The sequence below is a fragment of the Microtus oregoni genome, unplaced genomic scaffold (assembly GCF_018167655.1).
Source record: "Microtus oregoni isolate MIOR12 unplaced genomic scaffold, Mior012 000013F_ref0000133, whole genome shotgun sequence".
Lineage (NCBI taxonomy): Eukaryota > Metazoa > Chordata > Mammalia > Rodentia > Cricetidae > Microtus > Microtus oregoni.
Window position 1 is genome coordinate 35,935,161 of NW_024543072.1, and position 21,316 is coordinate 35,956,476.

General features: G+C 40.8%; 1 protein-coding gene across 1 annotated transcript; it reads left to right on the top strand.

Annotated features, from left to right (window-relative positions):
• Positions 1–5,589: 5,589 nt before the first annotated feature.
• Positions 5,590–19,516, top strand: LOC121455281 (dimethylaniline monooxygenase [N-oxide-forming] 4-like). The gene is made up of 8 exons (XM_041662929.1): positions 5,590–5,721; positions 6,279–6,467; positions 7,628–7,790; positions 9,846–9,988; positions 11,688–11,875; positions 13,957–14,306; positions 17,811–17,880; positions 19,010–19,516. The coding sequence occupies exons 1-8, from the start codon at positions 5,590–5,592 to the stop codon at positions 19,443–19,445; spliced, it is 1,671 nt and encodes a 556-aa protein (XP_041518863.1). The 3' UTR covers positions 19,446–19,516.
• The last annotated feature ends 1,800 nt before the right edge of the window (positions 19,517–21,316 follow it).

Consider the following 21,316-nt stretch of genomic DNA (forward strand, 5'->3'; position numbering starts at 1 on the left):
AGTTGGCGGGAGTATTGGGTGAATATGATCACATTTCATTGAATACATATAAAAATTCTCCAAAACTAAAAATATATAATAAAGACAGAGAATAAAGTCAGGGTGTTGCTGAGAAGGATGAGAGTTTGGCACCCTCCCAAGTCAGCAATGATAATAGCACGGCCTTTAGTACCTTGAAATTTTAGCTCTTGTCCTGAGGAGGGTGTGGGAAAGGGGCAGGACTCTTTTCTTTCCCATCTGAAAGTTGCTCTCTTAGCTGTCACTCAGACCTCTACAGAGATTGCAGAAGTGTCAAGTTTCTCTTAACACAACTCCCTGTTGTCAACAGCATGGTGGAAGATGCAACAGGCTTTTGTGTTGAAGTGAGAAGAGTTTGATCAAAGTCAACACTCTTTTCTCTTCTTAAGACAAGGCTCCGAGATAGAAGTTCTTCCTTGTGTCATAAAACAAACACCACCTTTGACTTCCCACTTTTGGCTTTAAATCCTAGAATCTGCTCTATGCTTGCAAGGTAAGTGTCCTGGGTTGTTTTTGCCCTCAAGAGGAAATTTTTCCAAAAACCGTTTGTGCAGATGCTGAAGGGAGGGTGTGTTTTTGCAGGAGTGTGCTTTGCTCCTGGAGGCTGTTGACTGAAGTTAGCACAAAAGAGTTGAGAAGACAGAAAGTAGAGCAAAGTTGGAGGAGGCCGTCCAACAGGAAGGCCCCATGTCAGTCACAGCCATGGGTCCTTCAGTGATCCCACTCTATTCATTTTGATATCGGGATAATACTGCAGTGAACGACCCTTGGACACCCAAGTAGGAAAAAACCCAGGCAAGCACAGTGACAGTAAATTGCTTAGCTCATCATCAAATGGCGATTCCCTAGAAGCTCTTGTCGATTCTGCCATCTGCTGTCACCTATGTTTTCCCACATCTCAGAACTGTTTGCTGGTCGGGCAGGTATGAGGTGGGGTTTTGCTGTTGTACAAAGGTCCAAGTTCAGAAACTCAGGTCTCCCAGCCAGAGACTAATACAAGTATTTCTCCTGTTTTAATGTTTTTAGAATAGACAGAGATGGCACATTTTCTTAGCCCTTCAAGATAGAATTCATAACTGATTGTTGGCTCTGGATTTTCCTTGGCTGTTTGTTGGGTTTTTGCTTTGTTTGAGGGTTCTGTTGCTTTCTTTCTTTCTTTCTTTTCTTCTTTCTTTCTTTCTTCCTTCCTTCCTTCCTTTTTCCTTCCTTTCTTCCTTTTTCCTTCCTTCCTTTCTTGTGGATTTTTTATTTTATGAGTAATTTTGTCTCAGACATGATACTTCCAAACTTGATAGAAAGAAAAAACTACTTTAACTTTACCTTTTCAAGAATTTTGGCCAAGGTTACGTACGTGCTTAGAGGCAGAAACCGAAGGAGAACTCAGATCTCTCCATCTCCATCTCCCTTATGACTTTCCCTTACTGATACAAATACATTTTCAAATGGCTACCACTATCAGAAGATCATGGTACTCAAATCCTACTATTGAAGTGTACAGATGTGTCTCTATGATCAGCTAATAATCAGCACTAGACAGACTGGTGCTGTGGTCCAGTTTTATCCCATGGTCCACTCCAGACTGGGCAAAAGTCATTGTGTCAGGATTTTTACCAGGGCCAGCTGCTCGACAGGACCTACCACATGTGCCATCTGTATGTCTGCCTCTCTCCTTCATGCCACGGCCTGGTTCGCTGCTTTCATTGTCTCTAAGACTTTACTTCTCAGATCTATTCTCTGAGGCTCCTCACTTAGATTTCCACTCTTAGCTCAGTCCCTTAAGTCCCTGCACTGAAATGTCCCCAGGGCACAGCAGTGGTCAGATTCCTTTGCTGTAGTCTATTCTACTAGCTTACTTTCTACTTCACCGATTTAATCAACAACCACTTCTCCTGTGTCTTTGAAAGACAGAGCAGAGCAGAGATCTGACCACTTCAGACCTTCTCTTAGTGGCCGAGCAGTTCAAGTGTTCTTCTTGGTGAAGGCCGTTTTGTTCCTGGTGGGAAGCAATCCAGGTGTTCTTCTCAACTCAAGAGAATCCACAGGTATGTTTGCCATGTTTGCATATTTCCAGAAGCTACCTCTCCGAGCTTTTCCGAGAAAGATAGGAAGGAATGAGCAACAAGTAAATATTTTGTGATGGGTCCTTTTATGTAAATAATATGATATTGTTTACACAGTCCATTAGCATAGGTATTTTTCTTATTTACCAGCAGTCTATCTGAGAGTGTTTTGGTGGTTGTTGTTGTTGTTGTTGTTGTTGTTGTTGTTGGGAGGTGAGTCCAATAACTTTCCAGCAGCTGCTATTGTCACTGTTCTATGGCAGTGAACAACATGACCAAGGCAACTCTTTTTTTTTTTTTTTAATTTAGGTTTTCAAGACAGAATTTTTCTGTGTAGCTCTGGCTGTCCTGGAACTTACTCTGTAGACTGGCTGGCCTCGAACTCACAGAGATCTGCCGACCTCTGTCTCCCTGAGTGCTGGAATTAAAGGCATGTATCACTGCCACCCGGCCAAGGAAACATTTTTTTTTAAAGATTTATTTATTTATCATGTATACAGTGTTCTCCCTGCATGTATACCTGCAGGCCAGAAGAGAGCACCAGATCTCATTACAGATGGTTGTGAGTCACCATGTGGTTGCTGGGATTGAACTCAGGACCTCTGGAAGAGCAGTCAGTGCTCTTAACCTCTGAGCCATCTCTCCAGCCCCCCAAGGAAACTCTTATAAGAGAAAACATTTAATTGAGGGCTTGCTTACACTTTCAGAGTTTTGGTCCATTATTATCATGGCAGAAAGCATGGCAGCGTACAGGCAGTGGATGAGAACTACACCCTGATCCAAAAGAAGCGAGAGAGAGAGACACTCTGGGCTTGGCATGGGCTTTTGAAACCTCAAAGCCCACCCCAGTGGCATGCTTCCTCTAACAATGCCACTGCTCCTAATCCTTCTAATCTTTTCAAACAGTGCCACTCTCTGGTGTTGAACATTCATTTATATGAGCCTATGGTTCCATTCCTTGCAGTAATGAGGAGTGGTGGCAGGCTGAGCAGGCCTGTTTTTCATTCTACCCGGCTCCCAGCTGCCCAGCTAGCTTAATCCCGAAATAATTACACAGAAACTGTATTCATTTAAACCTTGCCTGGCCCACTATCTGTAGCCTCTTATTGGCTAACTCTCACTTCTTTATTAACCCATTTGTATTAATGTGTATTACCACTTGACTGTGGCTTACTGGCATGAGTCTAACCAGCATCCATCTTGGAGAGGAGAGCCATGGCGTCTGCCACACTGCCTTCTTCCCAGCATTCTGTTCTGTCTATTCCACCCACCTAATTCTCTGCCCTATTAAAAGGCCAAGATAGTCTCTTTATTTAACCAATGAAAGTGGCACATAGGCAAAAGATCCTCCTACACCATTTCCCCTTTTTCTGTTTTTTAAAAAAAAGAAAGGCTTTAAATTTAACATAGTAAAATTACATATAGCAAAACAGTTATAAAGCAAGAATTACAGTTATAATATTTCTATTTTATCTTTTATCATAACAAAGGAAAACTATAACTATAACTAACCATTCTTCAACTCCATCAAAGACTCCAGAAGGATATAATATTCCCTAAGTAAATGAGAAATAAGCAACTTCCAAAACTCTAGAAATGACAGACACATCTCGCTGCCTGGACAGTCATCCAAAGTTCTTTTGTACTGTTGGCCATCCATCTTCGGCCTTCAGGCCAATAGTATCCAGCAGACTTTTCCATGAAACAGGAAATTTCAAAGACCATTCAGTCACTTTCTTTTGTATCCTGAAGAATGTCTTGTAGACTCTTTCATGAATCAGGAACCCTAAAGAATCATCTCACCTTTAGGCAAGTTCAGCAGTCCTCTCTCTGAGAGTTCTTTATGTCCAATTTATGCAACAGTCCAAGCAAGAAGAGTTTCTCGCCCAAATGGCTATCAAACTCCATAAGGAGTCTCTTTGATGCCCATCTTCCTCTAAAAGTAGCTTTGTGCTGCCAGGAGCACATGTGTCTCATTGTCATGAAAAGCCCTAAGTTATTAAAACATTAAATGCCTTATTTTGTACTCTTTGAAAGATATGAAGAATGCCTATCTAACTGAAATATATCTCTCGATATCAAGAAAATCTAACTAACTACAAGCTTGACTATTATTGATGATTATTCATTAACAACCTATATTTCCTAATTATATATTACATTTTTAAATGAACTGCACAATGACATTACCTTAATCAAGATCAGAAATACATATACATCTAACAAAATTGACCTTAAATTTATATCAACAAAGCAAAATTTATACCAATGTAAATTATTCATATCTTTATCATATCCACCCTTAAATGTAAAAGAACATTTATAAACAATATTTGGGAATATGGTCACAGTTATTTCTCTACAAAATGCTTCATGCTGAATAGGTTTTTCATGGTATAACCTGTCTGCTAAGTTCATCTTAGCAGTTGAGTGAAGTAATTTTTTGAGGGTATATATGCCAACTTTTCAGGAGGATGGGGGTCCATGAAACCATATTATTGGTCTGGAAGCAATTCACAGGTTCTCATCTTCTGTGAAAACAAAAGAAGAACCTCTTTTCCACAGCATCATATCCTTAGACTCAAATTCTGAAGTCATAATACCCTTATGATATCCATTCTGGTTTAGCTTGGCAGCCCATATAATGAAATGTCTCTCTGTATTTAGCTCCTTTAGAGTCAAAAATTTTAAAGAAAACACAATAATACACAGAATCCAGGCTCTCTGTGAATTTTCCATTTTTACATGGCTTATTTTCTTTATTTTTATGACTATCTGTACTCTGTCTCTTTAAAGACTTTACTGCTTTTTTTTAAAGCATTAACTTTCTATACTCTTTTTCTTCACTCTTCCAAGGCTATGTACTTTATATAACATTATGACCCATTTAGAGGTCTTTTATGTCTGAATCTGTCCTATTATGAATCTGTAATTCTTTACTGTCCAGGAACACTTTAGCTTTATGGTTTTAAAATACTAAGCTCTTGAGGATCTAAGCTGTGATAATCAAATACAGAGATTGCCTGCTTGCCCCGCCCAGTCCAACATGGTGGAGCTGCTTGAGCCTCTGAGACACAGAATGCAATGTACATTAATACTGAGAGGCTATAGGAGTCTCACTGGGTAAAATGTACTAACTAAACACAATAATAAAAACAAAAGCTGGATTTAATTGATCACTTGCTAGTAACACATGGACTTCTGAACCCTTCCAACAAATACCAGTCATTTAACCTTCACAAAAACTCTAGTGATTTTCACCATCACCCCCATTCTCTTGACGAGAAAAGCAAGGTGCACAGAAGAGTGACAGCTAGTCCAAGGTCACACAACTAAATAGAGGTAAGACCACTTTTTAAATCAAATAGCCCAAGTCCAGAACCTGTAATATTTAATCAAACTATGATTGCACTTTCACCTCCAGAGTAAATAAGAGTATTTCTCACACTACATAGGTTGAGTCCTATGTCAAGTGTTCTATTCTTTCCTTGACCTTCACACAGAGCATACCATGGTCAAGAAAGTTGCAGTGATCGGAGCTGGCGTGAGTGGCCTGTCCTCAATCAAATGTTGCTTGGATGAAGACCTGGAACCCACCTGCTTTGAAAGAAATGATGACTTCGGGGGACTATGGAAGTTTGCTGTGCGTAGTTCCCATCCTCCTAACCCAGTAATCATGACCCAGTCACATGCAGCTTCTGTTCACTTGGTGATCAAAACAGAAAGAGCTCACTGCATCAAGCTAAATATGTGTGTGGTGCCATGAGAAACCCTGTGTGGGATGTTGTCTGAGATGTAAGGAACCTTAGAAATTGGCAAGGTATAGTCAAGGACCTAGAAAAAGAGTGAAATCTGTTATCATTATAATATCAACATAGTTTGTGATGGTTTCTGGACTTGTACTTTCTAAAGGTTGCAGAGTGCCACATTCTGCAAGCTGGAAAGTCTTGGTGAACAACAGAAGGATTACACACTTGTGAGGATGAAGTTGGAGTAAAGTAGTAGTGCCCCAACTCCCAGACACTGTTTAGATCTTATGGAGGGATCATTCATTCAGAATGTATTTATTATGATGCTCTGCTAGGATACAATGGTCCACAAAACAGGCAGTGACCCTCACCACCCTCCACATAGTCGAGAAAAAGAACAGACACAGTAAAGAGGTTCTTGTAATGCATGCTAATTATACTTCCACTACAGGAAACTTCCAAGGATGGAATGACCAGAGTTTACAGGTCACTAGTGACAAATGTCTGCAAGGAAATGTCATCTTACAGTGACTTCCCATATCAAGAAGATTACCCCAATTTCATGGAGCACAAGAAATTCTGGGAGTATCTCAGGGAATTTGCCGAGCACTTTGACCTCCTGAAATATATCCAGTTTAAGGTAAGATGGCTTGGGTTATGTAAAGTTCATGAATGGAAGCTGGCCTAGTTAATAATCTAATGGAAAGCCGGGCGGTGGTGGCGCACGCCTTTAATCCCAGCACTCGGGAGGCAGAGGCAGGCGGATCTCTGTGAGTTCGAGGCCAGCCTGGTCTACAAGAGCTAGTTCCAGGACAGGCTCCAAAAACCACAGAGAAACCCTGTCTCAAAAAAAAAAATAATAATAATCTAATGGAAATGAGATGACCAAATAATTTTTTCTTTTATTTTTCTGTTGATAGGAATTAATTAGATAGGTAATTTCCTCTCTATTCCTTGCTTAGATCATTAAAATACTGAATTTCCTGATTCCTCCTCTAAATGTCAAACTCCCTGTCTTAGGGTTTCTATTGCTGTGAAGAGACACCATGACCATGGCAACTCTTTCAAAGGAAAACATTCCATTGGAACTAGCTTACAGTTTCAGAGGATATGTCCATTATCATCACAGTGGGCCATGGGGGGACACGGTGGTGTGCAGGCAGACATGGTGATGGACATGGAGATGAGAGGTCTACATTTTGATCCACAGACCACAGGAGACTATGTGCCATACTAGGCAGAGCTTGAGCATAAAAGTCCACCTCCACAGTGACACACTTCCTCCAGCAAAGCCCCACCTACTCCACCAAGACCACACCTCCTAATAGTGCCACTCCCTATGGGCCAAGCATTCAAACACAAGTCTGTGGGCCATTCCTTTTCAAACTACCACAGTTGCATTTAGGATAAAACTTAGAATGTTTTCCTGAGAATAAAGTAATGATTCTATTTAAGAAACCCAATGGGAAGATGTGACTACAACCCTCAACACAGAAAGTATGGTGGAGGAGAGTTTGCTTTCCTGGCTTTCCCCAACACATCAGCAATTATGACTCATTTTCTTCTCACCAATAAAAAGTCCTGATTTTTTCTTTTCAATGAGGGGATCCAGTTGTTCTAAGTCCTGATCCATTTAGGAGCACCTTTGAGAGCATACACGATGCTTAATTTATCTAAGAATGAGATAACTGATACTTACAAACCTTGTTTATATCATGTTACTCTACTTAACATAGTAGATGAGTTGATATACCAGTCACCGTGTGAGAGTCAAAGGCAGTGTTTGTCTTTTGCTTATAGACCACTGTGCGCAGTGTAACACAACGCCCAGACTTCTCTGAAACCGGCCAGTGGGATGTTGTCACAGAGACAGAGGGCAAACAACACAGAGCTGTATTTGATGCTATTATGGTTTGTACTGGGCATTTCATGAGCCCCCGTTTACCTCTGGAGTCCTTCCCTGGTAAGTCAGTTCTGCCTAAGACCATCAATACTCTTTTGGGTTCTTTTAGAGAAAAAATGGCTTGCTCATAATTGAAAATACTTCAGCAGGCTTATAGACAATGTCATATTTATTTATATTTACTTAAGAATTACAGGCACAAAAATATTCTGAGTGGAAAAAGTCCTGCTTTGTGTATAGTTTTACTATTTATGTACTAATATAAACACTGTGATTGAAGCCTTTTCATACATGTCCACTTCAATATAGTGATCAACTAAAACATAAAATATCAGATCTCTAATTTTTAAGAAGTTTTAATTTGGAGAGGTCATTTGAATCAAGAATGGTATATGATTCAAAAACTTAAAGTAAGAGAATGCAGAAGCTGGACAGGTACTTTTTTAAATGAAACAAACCAGAAATCATATATTTAAATGAATAAATATGCTCTTTAAAATTGCCTATTACACCTCTCCGATCAGGACATTTGAAATCTCCTTTGAAAACAGTTGGGCACAGTCTTTTTAACATTTTTATAATTGGTAAACCTTTGGATTTGAGGTCCTAATCAGTTATCTAGAAAGCTGACAGCTACTCAAATTCAGATGTGATAAATAAAAGTTAGGGAAGTGGAGATTACTAAAATGTAATAAAACTGCTCCTAGTCTGCGTTTTCTTACTGACCCTGGAGGAGATTAGTAAGTCAAGTTTTCTTTTCTTCTGTTATTTTTTTATATGTGTTTGTGATCACAATACTTGTAGTGTGGCGTACGCACGTGTGTACAGGTGCCTGTGTGCAGATGCACAAAGGTGAAAGGAAAATGTTGGGTTTTCTGCTCTATAACTCTCCACCTTATTCCTTTGAGATAGAGTCTCTTGCTGGCCCTTCTGCTAGGCTGATAACCAGCAAACCCCAGAAAGCATCCTGCTGTCACCTCCAACAGCATCTTGGTTCCAGGCATGAATAAGGTCACACCCAGCTTTCTACATGGAATCTACTAGATACCAAACTCAGGTCGTCATGGTTACATAACAAGCACTCTTACTCATTGAGCCATCTCTTGAAAATATTATTTTAAAAATTAATCACAAATAAATGGAATATTTTATTCAAAACATATGGTTAGGAATCAAGTGAGAATTCAACCCATAATTTCTCAAGAAGCAATATTCTAAATGCTATCTGGGTTTGAACTCAGGGATTGAACTCAGATGGACATCAGGTTTGATGGCTTATCCCCTAACCCACTGTACCCTCCAATTACACCTAATCAATGTTTTTATATGTTTCCTCTTTGAATAAATTTATTCCAGGCTATATGTTGTAGCTACTATAGATGGAATTATTTTAATTATCTTTATGTTAGATCATTTCCCATTGATATACAACAATAATACTAATTTTTGTATGTTGGTTTAGTATTCTATACTTTTGCTTAATTAATGAGTCTTACAGGAATTTGAGGGAAATCTATTACATTTTCTGTATATAAAATCATCTATGCCAATAATGAAAATGTCCTTCTTTCCAAACTGAATGTTCTTCTTCCTTCTCCTCCTTTATTGCTCTAGCTAGGATTCCAGAAGCACACTAAAAAGTAATAATCACAGGCACTTGTGCTCTGCCCCAGATGTAAGGGATGCTTTCAACCTTCTCTCCATTTGATATGATATTACCCATGGGCTTATTTTGCACAACCATTATTATGTACATGTGTATTCACCGTGTTCACACCACAGTGTCCATACAGAGCCAGAGGACAATCTGTAAAAGTCTGTTCTCTTCTTCTACCATTTGGCTACTGTAAATCAAACTCAGATTGTAAGGCTTATCAACAAGTACCTTTACCCATCTTACACCCTCTCTACAGCAGTTATCAGTATTTTTAACAAGGCAGGTTGTAAGATCTGTATTTGGGTTCACCAAATTGCCAAAAGACTTGTTCTTCGCATGTCTTCTTCCTTGAGTAGTGATACAAGCAACGTGTGTCTGTCCCTAGGATTTCCCTATCATTGTGTACTGCAGAATTATAGCTGAAATATTTCAGGTAATTTCATCCTTCCTTGCCTCAGGGATCCATACCTTTAAAGGACAGATCCTACACAGCCAAGAGTACAAGATTCCGGATGCCTTTCAGGGCAAGCGCATCGTGGTGGTTGGTCTTGGGAACTCTGGAGCAGACATCGCAGTGGAGCTCAGTAGAATAGCAGCCCAGGTACACTATTTCTAAATCAGTGTCTCTGCCCTTATCAGCATTAACAGTGGCTCAGAGAAGTTATTAAGACCATAAACACCTTTCTGACGGGTAAATTATGCTGGCATGAGGGAAATGAGAAAAATCCCAACGCCATTCTTGGTCTGCCATGTCAGGAGGCACACTTTACAGAAGCTGACTGTGTTCAATGGACTGCAGAAAAACCAAGTGGATGAAATAGGATCTCACTATGCAACCTCACCAAACCTTTATTAATTTCTGGCTTCAGAATCCCAAAGTCTGGGATTACAGGCAACCAACACCTATTCATCTTTATTTTACATGAACCTTCTGTAATTCTATCAAAACTCCATGTTAGAACCCAATGGTAAGGTTGTTTGTCAAATGTTTTTGTATTAAGGTTTCTATTGCTGTGAAGAGATACCATGATCACAGCAACTCTTTTTAAAAAATATTTTAAATGTATTTATTATATGTTTAATGCATACACAAACTAGAAATGTTGATTCAATTTTCTTTTTTTATTCATTTTACATATCAACCACAGTTCCCCCTTTCACCCCTACTTCTACTTACCTTCCCACCTCCACCCCCAATTCACCCCACTTCCACTCCTCCCAAAGGGTAAGACCTCCAATGGGCAGTTAACAAAGCCTGACACATTAAGTTGTGACAGTACTAAGACCCTCCCCCCTACATCAGGGCTGAGCAAGGCATCCCACCATAAAGAATGGGCTCCAAAAAGCCAGCTCATGAACTAGGGATAGATCCTGGTCCTAGGAGCAGGGACCCCTCAAACAGACCAGGCTACACAACTGCCTCTCACATAAAAAGGCCTAGTTCAGCCCCATGCAGGTACCACATGTCATTCTAGTGTTCCTGAGTTCCCATGAGCTTGGTTTAGCTGTCTCTGTAGATTTCCCTATAATAATATTGACCCCCCCCCTTGCTCATATAATCCCTCCTTCCTTTCTTCTATTGGATTCCCAGAGCTTGGCCTGGTGCTAGAAATACTGAACAACTCACAAGTTAGAGATCTAGTTCACATGCGTGTATTAGAGGAAACTATTAGATCTCAAAGAATAAGTTTATACTTAATTTGGTTACAATTGCTTTTTTGAACCTCTTAATTCTCTATTATTCATTTTTTTAAATCCAGATCAGAGCCTGCAGAGCTAGCCTAGTCACACAAATAAATGCTTGCCACGAAAACATTGGGATCAGAGTTGCATCCTCAAGGACCCCACAAGAAGCCAGCCTGTGTGTACTTCTGGGGAAGCAGATTCCTGGGGCTCACTGGACAGACAGCCTCAGCTGATATTTGAGCCCCAGGTGCAAGTGAAAGATCTTGACTCAAAAAAAAAAACCTGAGACATGGCACCAGAGGCTCACCTCTGGTCTCTGCACATATGTACATACACACTCACACATATTTGCACCCATGTAGACCACAAACACACATAGCCAGACAAGCATCTGATACCTACAAATATTACATGTCTATTTTCATAATTCTATAAATAATATAATGAAGATACTATATAAATCAAGTGATGTGTTTTAGGGTAATAATAGCAACAATAACATATGGTCGTATGGTCACCTGTGTTAGAAAACCAGAATATAATTTGAAACATATCAAGGAAAAAGTACTTCGAGGTATTTGATATGTGTTTATCCTTCTTGTTCTTCTTCCCAGGTGTTTCTCAGCACTAGAAGTGGTGCCTGGGTTCTAAGCCGCTCTGCAGGTGGTGGCTACCCTTTCAATATGATGCTCATAAGAAGATGTAATAATTTTATTGCACGCGTTCTGCCTTCATGTTTTATAAACTGGCGTAAACAGAAGCGACTTAACTATGAAAATTATGGATTAAGCGTTGCAAAAGGGTACTTAAGTTTTCATTTCATGGAAAACCTTCGGTTCATTTTCACCATTTTTAATAATATATACAAAGTCCACATGTCAGTAGAGTTCCATACATGCATAGAGCATCTGCTATTCAAAGCCGACCTCCTTTTTTCCCTCCATCCTTCTTCTCTCTGATATCTTCCCCAACTCTAGTAGCCACTATTCTGATTTTAGCTTCCACATATGGGAATGAAAGTGCAACAAGTTACCTTTTTGTTTTAAGTACTTTATGTAACATACTCTTCAAGTCTCTCACCTTTTCTGAGCTGAAAGAGTTCACTTTTTTTTAGGCTGAACATACTCTGCGGTGTGTGTGTGAAGGTGTGTGTGTATGTGTGGTGTGACATTTTATTCATGCATTTGTTGGTGATTATTGAGGCTGACTATACCTTAGCTATTGTGAATAATGCCACAGTTAAAACAGGCCATGCAGGCATCTCTTTGGAATGATGGTTTTATTAATTTTGGATTTATACCCAGAAGTGAGATAGACAGATGCTATCTAGTCTTGGTATTTTTGTTGTTTGGTTAGTTTTTGTTGGTGGTGGTATTGGAACCTCTCTAGGCTCTTTTCCCTTTTGGATGGAGCAGAATCTACATTCCCACAAAGAGTGTGAGTATTCCTTTTTTTCCATATCTTCACCCACGTGTTTTCAGAAAAGCAATAGCCATTCTAACTGGAGCGAGCGAGCATCTCATTGTGACTCTCATTGGGTTTTCTGATGGGGAGTTTGAAGTCAGCATTCCTCATTCTGTATTATCCAGAACTTTACATGTTCCATAACTACACTGTCTTACACGGCACTGTCTTAGTTTTTCCTGCTACGAGCTTATTTCCCTGGGACACTGCCCATAAAGCTCCACAGCAATTCTTGAAACAGGCATATTCTCTGTTTAGTAACAACAATAGAAAAGTCACAATGTGAGAATAAAGGTAAGGATTAAAATTTCATTTCCAACTTGAAAGGAAATTTGATTTGGCTTTGAGGCTTCTTGAAAGTGCTCCACCCAGAAATGCAGAGTGCACAGCATCAGTGACCACAGATGGTTCACTCTCAATTTGTGTGAGGATAAATGTCTGGTCTGACTGTGGTTAGAGGTGGGAATTCCTGAAATAACTCCAGAAACTGGGAGTTCCTGACACAATATTTCTTAATATATTACTCTATAGAATTATATATTGGGAAGGAAAAGAACTTTCAATTCATGTGATATCATTAAATGTGATTATAATATATGCCTAACTCAAATATTCTTCAGCAACATCTATTTTAAAATATAAGGAAAGCAAGTGGCTGATGACAGTGTGACCTCTGTCAGTTTTATAAAGACCATGTGTCTGATGTGATTGTATAATAACAAAAATAGCCATTTGTGTAAATAGGTTAATAGTTTTTATTTTACACAAATAGTATCTTACTGATATCCTCTAGACCTAATATAACTTTGGGAGGCCTGGGTGGTATGGAACCCCAAGCTGATCATAAAATCTTCAGTTGTGTATTCTACATGTATACTTTAAGTGTTTCTGTGCTATGGGTATAGCTCAGTGGTAAACCACTTGCCTGGCATACATGAGGCCCTTGTTCAGTCTCCTAAGTGGAAAAGAAAACAATGGAAGAAAAAGAAACAAAAGCACTGCTCTAGAAGTGAATTCTGGTGGATCCAGTTAAAAGAAAGTGCTGGTTCACTGCCTGGGGGTAAAGTCCCCTGCTGTCAAACCTGAGAACCCAGGTCCAGTCCCAAGAACACACAGGAGAAAGAACCCAGTCCCTGCAAATCCCCCCCCCCCGTGTGTGTGTGTGTGTTTGTGTCTGTGTCTGTGTGTATAAAATTGCAAATAGAGTTCTGAGAGACAATTTCCACATGCCTTCTACAAAGAGCAAGGAAACAGCATGTTTTATAAACACAGTTATTGTTTATCAGATTGCCAACTTCATATTAGACACTGGTCAACTCACTTCCTTGACTTGGCAGATAATTTAAAACTGACTGAAGAAATCATTTGCTAAGGTCCCTTGTAGGTAACTATAGTGAATATGTTTCTCCTTGGTTAAAGGAAAGAATCAAAATTTATCGTGAATGATGAGCTACCAAGCTACATCCTCTGTGGGAAAGTCACTATGAAAACTGGCATCAAGGATTTTACAGAATCCTCTATCATCTTTGAAGATGGGACAACAGAAGTCAACATTGATGCAGTGATCTTCAGTACAGGATACGAATTTTCTTTTCCCTTTTTTGAAGAACCTCTCAAAAGTTTTTGTACAAAGATCAATCTACACAAGCGAGTCTTTCCCCCAAATTTGGAGAGAACAACATTAGCCATTATTGGCGTGATCACCCTTACGGGGTCTGTCTTAGCTGGCACAGAGCTCCAGGCACGATGGGCTACAAGAGTATTCAAAGGTATGTTTGCTCTATTTAAACACAAATGCATCAACTGAATCTTAAAGTTACTGTCCTGCCATTTACCTGGTCAAACAGACATGAGCTAAAGTAATATAAAATACTAGAAGCTAATTAATGAGCAATTAATCATATATGAGTGCTACATTATATGTGATGTTCTATGTCATTCCATCCGACTGAAGGTAATTATGCTGATTCTGTGGATGGAATGAAGTTACACAACAGAGCTGATCAAATGTTTTAGATTAACTAAAGTTTGAAGATTCCATTCTACTCTAGATCAGTCTTGCCTTTTGGCACTAAAAGCGAAATATTATATTGCTTCCAAAGAATGACATTGAAATAATACATCCTGCGATGAAATTCGAGGTCTTGAGAGAGTGGCTAGCAGGTGTGGTAAAGCAGAGATGCAGCCCCACACTGCAGCCTGCAGCCTAAGCTGTTCTCTCAGTCCCAAAGACCTCCAAGCAGGGATCGAAAGATCCTTGGCTTCACCACAGAAAGAACTTCAGGATGAGCCAGTATGAAGCAGGTCTGGAGTTTACCAAACAAGGCTCTTGAGAACAGAGTAAAGTCACACATCTGGCTTTTCAGAAAAATAACTTTCACAGCAACTGTTAAATGTGTGGGAATTCTTGATTCTGATCTGGTGAAAGGCTTCAACCAGATCCCATGCCCACATCGTTTTCCCTGTCTGTCTATCTTGTCTCGTAACTGTTCACACATGCTTATAAAAATTTTTGATCATGGGCATTACTCCTTGTCTGTTATTGCTCCAAGAAGCTAAAGGTCATGGAGATGCAGCTTGTGGGGTCCAGTCCCAGATGGAAACTTATTAGCTTTGTGAAGATCTCTTGAGAGCTCAGGTCTTTCATCTATATAGTATTTTTTTAAGGATTTTTTTAAATGCGTACTTTTTTAAAAGGCAATTAGCAGAGTACTTGACACACCTTGAAAGTTCACTAGGCAATAACTGTAGCTCTTACTATTGGCATCTTATCCCACCAGTTAAGTGGCAAGCATTTTGAAGAACTCCAGCTGTGTTGTTTTTGAATATAAACAGCATTCACATTGGGACCAAACAGATAACCTTAATAAACAAACACAATCACAAGTAATGTCACACTGTAATTGCAATAGACACCAACCTGAATTGAAAACTGATGCTTGGGGTTGGAGCATTAACTCAGAGGCTAAGAGAACTGAATTTTCTTGCAAAAAAAAAAAAATGCAGGTTCAGTTCCCAACACCTATATGGCAACTTATGACAAATTTCAAGAGATCCAGCACATACATATAGGCAGACTGTCATACACATAAAATAACAAGTATTTTTAAGGTAGTCTGTGCTCCCTTAAGTTAATAAATATTCAATTTGTATCTATTTATTTTACTTTTTAGGTGGCTCTGTTTAATATGTGTTTCGTAGTGCTGGAGTTGAACACAGAGCCTTGCATGTGCCCGGCAAACAATCTACCACTGGGCTTCATTCTCAAATGTTATTTATTTAATGATTGATACGAGCTTTTACTACAATTTTCAAACTGCCTTGAACTTGTGATCCTCCTGCTTCAGACTTTGAGCAACTCAATTCACAAGCCTGTACCACAAGGCCTGACTACAAAAGTCCTATTTCAATGGAAGGAGAGGATAAGACAAGCTTATGAGATCCATATATTGCAGAAATGGAATCACAAGCGTTCATTAAATTATCAAAAATTTGTATTTCTTAAAAGACAATTAAAGTCCTTTCACAGCACTATCCAAAAAGTTTGGATAAGGGGAGACCCTTTAGTACCTAGTGTTGTTGGTGCACAATGAGCTGTAAAACATTTATTCAGATGATACAGCTGGCAAGACACAATTGGATTGGCTCATACCACATGAGTAATTGCGCAGTCCACAGGAGAGCTTCTAGCAAGCAGCTCAGCAAATAGTCCTGCTCATTTTTGACAAGATAACAAAACCCTGGCAGAAAACCCAGCACAGAGATGTGTCAGACCTGACTCTGAGGATAATGCAACACACCTTAGGGTTGCCATTGGGGACCAGGCAGGCAGGACTGTCCAGAATAGGAGGATGGACAGGGTGGATTACCAAGGTCACGAGTAGTCTGAGGCCAGATAGGAAAGCTGGGGTTGGGAAATAGCTAAGGGTAAAGTTCCTTACATAAAGTAGGTCAGGATAAAGCTCCAAAAAACCAAAGGGACAGAATGGGATTTTAGATGCTGGGAGCTGGGCTGCTAGAGAGAGAATGGTCACATTCCATGAGAATAGGCTAAAATTAAGATGAGCAGGGGCAGGGTTCAAGGTTTGCAACTGTCCTAAGAAGGAGACTTATCACCTCTCGAGAAGCGGTGACACCTAGGAGGATGTAGCCGATAAATAAGGCAGACTAATGTCCATGTCAACTCTATTCAAAGCCTCAGACAGGTTATACTCTGAGGGTTAAGAAAGGTCACATGTGCCTGACTGTACTGGCACAAACCTTTAATCCCAGAACTCAAGAGCTAGAGGTAGGCAAAACTCCAAGTTTGAGGCTGGTCTGGTCTACAGAGCGAGTTCCAGGACAACCAAAGCTACCGAGAAAAAGCATGTTTCAAAAACCAAGACAAAGAGAGAGAGGGCTCAAAAGAGAGTGAAAGAAAGGTCATATAAATAAAGTTCTCACGAATTCAACCTGTATAAAATCACAAGGACCAGCCATAGGTGGCAGAAAAAGAAAAAGAAAAAAAAAGAAAACAAAACTTTTTTCCCATAGAGCATATAAAGGACTATTTAAACATTTAACTGAAGCAACAATGGATAATCTGAAGCAAGCTCACCCCTATCCGCTACACCTGGGAAGAGCATGAAAACACATTACAGAACAATTCCATGCCTTGAAGAAACTAAGGTCACGAGACGCTGGTTCTCTTTAGTGTCTCACAAGCACTCAGTTTCCTAGTTACCCTAAATTCCTGGATCACGTTACAACAAGAGATGGTCCTCACAGCATGCCAGAGAAAGCACCTCTGAGGCTGAGCACTGCCCACACAGGAGACTTCCCAATAAGAAAACTACCTCCTCTAACACAGTTGACCTCGCAGGGTTACAGAAGTGGGGCTCTAAGTGTCAGCCTTTAAACAACAAATGTCTTGAACACACGCACACACATACACAAGAACCACACAGGAGTGTTACACAATGGAATATAGGTTTGTCAAGAGGGAGAAGCAGGAACGTGGAAGTGGGTATGGAAGAACTCCAGCAACTGCTGGAGCAGACGGGATGTCTGGTGTAGGCGGCACAGCTGAGCATTAAGCCCCCAGACACTTCTCTGAGAACCAGGCAATGAAGGTCCCTAGTTTATGGGATTTCACCTCCAGGAAGTTCCCTGTGTAGTATAGTTGCACACCAAACTCCAAGGCAGGAGCAGAGAGAAGCCAGATATAAGAGGATGCAGAACTTAAGAAGAAGAAGAGCTAATGTCTTTCCTGTTGCTTCTGGTCTTGCTCACAGGGCTCTGTAACATCCCTCCATCCCAGAAACTGATGGCAGAAGCCACGAAAAAGGAGCAGCTCATTAAAAGGTATGAAGAAGGGTAGAGCTCGCTGTGGGAAAACATTAGAAAGTTCTATGCAACTACCTGTGGCTTGTGCCTCGGACCCTGTCTATCTGCCTCCCTTTCACAGGAAATCCAGTCTGTACGCATTTACTCCTCACCTCGCAAGATGTGTTTGTCTAATCTTCCACACTCCTTAAACTCGATGAGCACCAAAATTCAATCTCACTCCCAGATGGCTTCATCCTGGCCTGTGCTGTCTGCATATAAATTTTTTTTTCATTTTTTTTTATTGAGAAAAGGAGAAAAAAAAAAACAAGTTTCCACCTCCTCCCAGCCTCCCTTTTCCCTCCTCCTCCTCCCACCCTTCTCCCCCTCCTCCCACCCTTCTCCCCCTCCCCCCACTCCTCTCCCCCTCCCTCTCCAGTCCAAAGAGCAGTCAGGGTTCCCTGCCCTGTGGTAAGTCCTAGGTCCTCCCCTCTCCATCCATTCCTAGGAAGGTGAACATCCAAACTGGCTAGGCTCCCACAAAGCCAGCACATTACGGAGGTTCAAAACCCCATGCCATTGTCCTTGGCTTCTCATCAGCCCTCATTGTTCGCCATGCTCAGAGAGTCCAGTTTTATCCCATGCTTTTTCAGTCACAGTCCAGCTGGCCTTGGTGAGCTCCCAATAGATCAGCTCCACTGTCTCAGTGGGTGGGTGCACCCCTCGTGCATATAAATTTTTTTGTGGTGTTTTCTAGGCTGGGCTTCAGCTCCTGAATACAAGTAATGCTCACCCCTCAGCCCCCACAGTAGCTGGGACTATTCCTTTCCTTGTCTATATATAAAATGCTTTCTGATCCTATTCACTCAATGACAACATCTTGTTTGGACAGACATGACTTAAGCCTCATGTCATGCTCAAACTCACCAAGCTTTTTTCGTAATTGCTTTTCTTTCTATTTTCTATAACAAATTTGCCCTCACCAATATACTTGCTAAACAAACACCCCTTCGCTCATTCTTATCAACATAGAAAAGCATTCCATTCCCAAACTAAAGTTTGATCTAACATAACAGTAGCAAAATGGTAGCGTGAGGAGTAAATCTTATAACTCAGGAAAAGTAGACCAGGGCGTGGTTGACAAATATTACTTCTGTTTTGCCCATAGGGGTGTAATTAACGATCCTAGAGAAGACGTACTTGACTTCATTTCCTACCTGGATGAGATCGCTCAGTGCATAGGCGCAAAACCCAACATCCCACTTCTGTTCCTCACGGATCCAAGACTAGCCTGGGAAGTTTATTTTGGACCATGTTCCCCTTACCAATACCGCCTAATGGGCCCTGGGAAATGGGATGGAGCCAGAAATGCCATCATGACCCAGTGGGACAGGACCATAAAACCACTGAAAACTCGTACTCTTCCTAAGTCCCCTGAGATTGCCACTCTGTCACGTTCCTTAAAAGTTTGGGTGGTACCTCTCCTACTTGCCTCTCTTATACTTTTCTATAAATCTTCACTTTTTCTTAAATTAGTGCAAGATAAACTGCAAGGAAGAGTTTTCCCTAGCCGTGTACTATGGTACATCCCCCAGAATCCATGAGTTGGTGCCCACTGTCACATTGGAGGAAGTATCTGGGGCACCCTCATAAACAGACTGGTTCTGCTCTCAAATACTGGGTCAGATTTCATAGGTTGTGTCATCATAGAGCAAGGCTGCCTCTTGTTTTATCACATTTCTGTGCATTTATTTGCCCTTCAACCTTCTACCATGTAAGGACACAGTACAAATCTCTCACCAGAAGCTGCCACTATGGCCTTGAAACCTGGGACCTCACAAATCATGAGAAAATAAAATTCGTTTATTTTACCCATTTCACGTATTCTGTTGTAGTAATGGAATGTGACCTGAGATACCTAGTTCCTGGTTGCTGAGGTTTGATATCAGTGGTTGTGAGAGCTGCATCAAGTCACGACAGTTCCACCTCACGTGTCTGTGTATGCCTCCTGTCTTTCCCATCATATCTTCTAAGTTCATTTCCGGGCATCTCTTCCCAAAATTCCAGGACTTTCTACTTGGTCTCAGTACTTTCATTTGTATATTGCTTTCTAATATAGAGTCTTCCCCTCTACCTAAAGTTGTTCTAAATTAACCTATGGTGACTATTTCTAACAAAGTCCTTCTAGAAACAAGATGGAACTCAAATTGACTTCTTTGGGAGTTCTTGTATTTATTTTTATTATGGTGGATATGTGTGTTACATAGCATGGAAGGGGCATATGTGTGCCATGGCACATGTGATGTAGACAATGGAAAGCTTGGCACACTGGGTCACCTTCTACATTTTTCTGGGTTTCAGAGATGGAATGTAGTATGCCAGGCCTTCAATGTAAGTGCCTTGACCTGCTGAGCCATCTCACCAGCCTGTGAAGTTTTAATATAGAGATCAAGCTAAAAGATGTGGGCAGTGGAGGGAAATTGTGATGCAATACCTACCCCCCACCCCCGAGACTGGCAACAATGAGTTAACTTTCCTGGAACCTAAAGAAGTAAAGGAAGAAAGCAATTACTAAAATGAAAAATGTCTCCATGGAAAGAGGCATCTAACACTTGCAGTAAGTATCCTTTAGCCAGGCCATAAGGGCAAAACATGATCACCCCAAAAAATCAAAACCTGAGGGAATAAAGTCTCTTTCTCTAATCAATCCCTTGGCAATATTCCCCAGTGGCTGAATCCAACAAAAATCCAGAGGGCATGTCCTCCAACTGATATTGTTTAACAGTCTCCTATGCTTATCTTGCTGTGTGTGAAGTTTTCAGAAATTCCCAGACACAGAGGATCACCTGTAGGGTCAAGGAGCCAACTGGAGCAGGAAAGCAACCAATTTCTGAGCACCCTGACTCTGAACCCAGAGCCAGTGAAGGAAACACACCCTGGATCTGAGGTCTGAGCCAGGGAAAGAAACACCATTAGCCCTGAACCCAGACCCAAAGAAACATGCCCTGCCTCTGAAACCATTACCAAAGAAACACACTTTGTCCCGAGAATCAGAGCCAGTGAAAGAAATATGCCCTGATCCTAAGATGAGAGCCAAAGGCTAAAAGGGACCAGTGAAAGAAACACAGTTTGACTCTGAAATCAGAGACTTCTCTACCCTTGACCAACTAAACTAACCAGTCACTGAGCACGGAAAACTATTTAATCCCTCTTCATCCAAAGAAGAGAGAGGGGAAAGCTCTGCCCTTACGAAGCGCTATATAAGCCTCTCTGCCTGTTCCATTGAGGGCTGTCTTTTACTCCCCACCCCTGGCAGAGGCAGGCACTTTTCTGGATTCCTCCCTCCCAAATAAATCTTTTTTCTTAAAAGAGTCTGGGGTCACGATCTTCATTCACCAGTGCAGAATAGAACCTAGCTTAGAGGTCCCTTAGGGGACTGAACTGAAACACCTCATTGAGATGCTCAGGATCCAGG